The sequence below is a fragment of the Thalia democratica genome, chromosome 4, assembly GCF_965202585.1.
Source record: "Thalia democratica chromosome 4, ktThaDemo2.hap1.1, whole genome shotgun sequence".
Lineage (NCBI taxonomy): Eukaryota > Metazoa > Chordata > Thaliacea > Salpida > Salpidae > Thalia > Thalia democratica.
Genome location: NC_139168.1, coordinates 62,698,281 through 62,701,955, shown reverse-complemented (window position 1 = coordinate 62,701,955; position 3,675 = coordinate 62,698,281). Strand labels below are relative to the sequence as shown.

The 3,675-nt window shown below is 32.6% G+C and overlaps 1 protein-coding gene across 1 annotated transcript; it reads right to left on the bottom strand.

The window, feature by feature from the left end:
- Positions 1-2,319: 2,319 nt before the first annotated feature.
- Positions 2,320-3,192, bottom strand: LOC145833526 (sperm motility kinase 2B-like). The gene has a single exon (XM_082940698.1). It carries the CDS (start codon positions 3,190-3,192, stop codon positions 2,320-2,322), a length of 873 nt encoding a protein of 290 aa, XP_082796824.1.
- Positions 3,193-3,675: the final 483 nt, after the last annotated feature.

The following is a 3,675-nucleotide window of genomic DNA, read 5'->3' as shown; positions in this document are numbered from 1 at the left end:
TAATTTTTTTAGATATTAACTAGTTTTTTTGGGTATTTTGTATTACATTACAATATTTTTTTAAATTTTATATGTTTAATACACTTAACATTAACAACAAAGTTAAAAAATACTTTAAAACTGACTTAATACCTTCTACAATTTTTGAATATAATTATTATCTAGCATGATCATAAAATTTTTAATTATTTACAGAACCCTGTTTGTTAAACACGTTAAACAGACAAAATGCCCTTGCTTAAAGACCTCTCTAAAACCGGCAAATCTTCCGACTACGACTTCACTGGTTGGTGGGTCGAAAAACTTGTTAATGAGCCTGCTGATATGACCAGTTTGAAAACTAAGAAACACGATGGTTGGTGGTTTGATTTAGGTGAAAGCAAAGTTTAAGGAGCAGCGCTTACAGAACCATCTCAAACCGTGGAAACAAAAGAAGCTACCGAACCGGAAATTTCTCAACTCGAAAAGTATCAAGCTGTATTGAGACAGAAGTTTGCTAAAACTTACAAAGCTCAAGAGGAAGTTGCAGTGAAAGAAGAGGAGTCTGACCCCGATGAATCTGACGATTACGACTCGGATGCGTCTTTTCAGGACTTGTCATCTGACAGTGATGAAGAAGATTAAATTTATAAGTTGCATGATTGTAGATAGAACTTAACGCACTTTTTTTTATATATTTTGTAGGATATTTTTTGTTGTCGATAAATTAAGTTTATAAAGTTAAAGGTTGTTTTACTGTTTTAGAATTTTAAAAAGCCATCATAATTTATATCTGAGTAGTATATTAAATACCATAGTAAAAACTTTAGTTTTTTGTGGTGATTTTATAATATTATCATAAAAGAAAAATAAATTGTAAGTAAATATCATAAGTTATATTTGAAAATTATAAAATGTTGTTTAGCTTACGTAATAAGTAATTTAAAATGTTTTAATTAGTCCGTTTAGTACTAAAAAGTTAACTTTTATTTAGCTAATATAAGCTTAGTTTAAAGCAGATTTGTAATGACATATTGAAAAACATATTGAACAAAAATATAAAATATATCCAAAATATGTAGAAACTGCAAATTTAAACGTATTTTCATGCATCACAGAATGCAATTCTAGTTCTAAAAAATGTTAAAAAACAGTTAACATGGTTAATATCAAAAGTAATCAGAAGCTTAATATATAATGTTGTTATTAGGCTGTATGATCCAAATTTAAAGCTTTTAGAAAAGCAAATCTTCTGATTTAAAAAGAATTAAGTTCCTAGTATTAGGGTACTTAAAATTTACGAGGTTTAAAAAAGGTAACTACATGTATTTTTTTATTCAATTTAATTTAAATTTGCTAGTTGTCATAAATATTGGTGTCAAATCAAAAAACAGTAGTAATCTTCACTATTAAAGTTCATAAAGATATAAAAAATCAATAAAACGTTTTTAAAAATAATCTCGTGAAATTTTTTATTAACTGTTAAAAGTTCAAAAAACTTTTAAACTAAAGTAAACAGTAAATTTGTCTTGCAAAAATGACCCGTCGTGCAAAAGTTTTTGCTTGCAAAACTGTCTGCACGTGCAAAAGTGAACCTTCGTGCAATTTTGTCTACGTGCAATTTTATCTTCGTGCAAGTTTGTGCTCTCATGCAAATTAGTCTTCGTGTATTTTTGTGTTTTTGTGCAATTTTGTCCCCTCGTGCAATTTTGTATGCTCGCGCAATTTAGACAGCTACCCGAAAAAAACAGCTTTTAATTCCTTTAGCTTATCTTTAAAATAGTGTAAATTTTAAAATAGTATCAAAATAGAGTACAAAATAAAATAACTATAATTTAAATTGGGAAAAATAATGATCGTTTCAATATAGTAGAGTCAATTTCTAAACTGAAATTAGTTATACAAAAAGATAGATTTATTTGTATTTAAACAAAAAACCTTATCAATTAATTTAATAAGTCCAAAAAAATATTCAAATCAAAGTTAAATTAATAAACTCATATTTTTCAAAATACTATACAAACTTAGTTTGAATGGTTTTAACTGAAATTACTGCATAAATTACGGCATAAACTTACATAAACAAAAAAACATAACAAATCAAATACTTTTGCCAACTACTCAATAAACTTTTAGCTAGTAAAAATACTGCCTGAATTTAATAACGAATAGTTGAAAAATCTCTTTGTTTATGATTTATACCGAACAAACCATTATATTCACGCGTCAAAAACAATAAAAAGTCATGAAATGATACTGAATGATTTAATTTTGTTGTATCACAACACTAAAAAAATCGATAGAAATCAAAAAACTCAATGAAATATTCAACTACTTGTACTACTCGTTCTTGAACCACCGGTGGTTCATCACCTCCTTCAGTCCCGCCCTCTCCTCCGGCTCCACCTTGAAAATCCTCCTCATAAGACTCTTGCAAGTCTTGCTCGGGTAAACCCCCTCCCGCGCCATCACCCTCTCCACGTCCCTGGCCGTCGTCATCCTGAAAAACGCCGACGCCTCGGTCAGGCACTCCCCGGTGAGGCACTTGTGCAGCACCACTCCGAACGACCACACGTCCGCCTTGAACCCGTCGTACGGCTCGAACAGGTGGACCTCGGGCGCCGTGTAGTCCGGCGTGCCGCAGTACGCCTCGACCTTGCGGTGGGCGCGGCAGCTGAAGCCGAAGTCGATTATTTTCACGCAGAAGCCCTGAAAGATGGCCGCCGGTTTGACCAGGATGTTCTCGGGCTTGATGTCCAAATGGGCGAACTTCTTCGAGTGCACGTACTCCAAGCCTCTTAGTATCTGCTTGCCTATCTGCTGGGTGGGCTTCTCCTGCAAGAAACCGTTGTTTGAATTGATGAAAATGCAGAGGTCGGGTCCTTCAAAGTACCTGATGACGAGGTAGGGCCTGGAAAAGATCTTCTTGCCAGAATAGTCGATAAACTCTGAGATGTTCGGATGCCAGTACAATTTTCTCAGCACCCTCGCTTCGTTTTTGATCATGGACGCTTCTTTTCTCCCGTCGCAGGTCTTCACCGCCACTTTGAGGCGCTGGTACTTGGCGTCGCAGAAGTAGATTCGGCCGAAGTCGGCGCCGTTTTCGCTCGTCTTGCTTTTGAACACCACGTACCTCCTTTTGTTTATTTTCAGGTCGGTTTTGGGTTTCTTTTCGCTTTTCTTTTTAGGAACTGGAAAACAACCTCTAAACATAATTGACTTCAACTTGTTCTTTTTATCTTGTAGTAAGCTATTGCTCCTTGAAAGTATTAGTTAATATTAGAATGTGTACTTTATATAAAAATAACAAAGTAGAACGTTTACAGTAACAGTACTTAATACAAACAGTTATTTTTAAACTTGTTGAAAACACTTAAATATTTCATTCCGTTAAAAGAAAATTTTGATATCGTAATGCAAACTTCACCGTACATACGTTTTTGTAACGCTATACATAACTTTGCAAAGATCGTTTTAAATTCAAAGTTAACAAGAAAATTATTGTAATACTTTCATATTTATTCAAAAGTTTGAGATTCTTCATTATTTTTATAATTTAATATTTACACTTTCTTTTCAAATTGCTCAAGTTTACGTAAAAATTTTTAAAAGCTTTGTTAATATATCAAATGATTACCTAAAAAAAATATATCATAAAACTTTTATGTTTTTACATAACTGGTTTTTTCTAAAAGT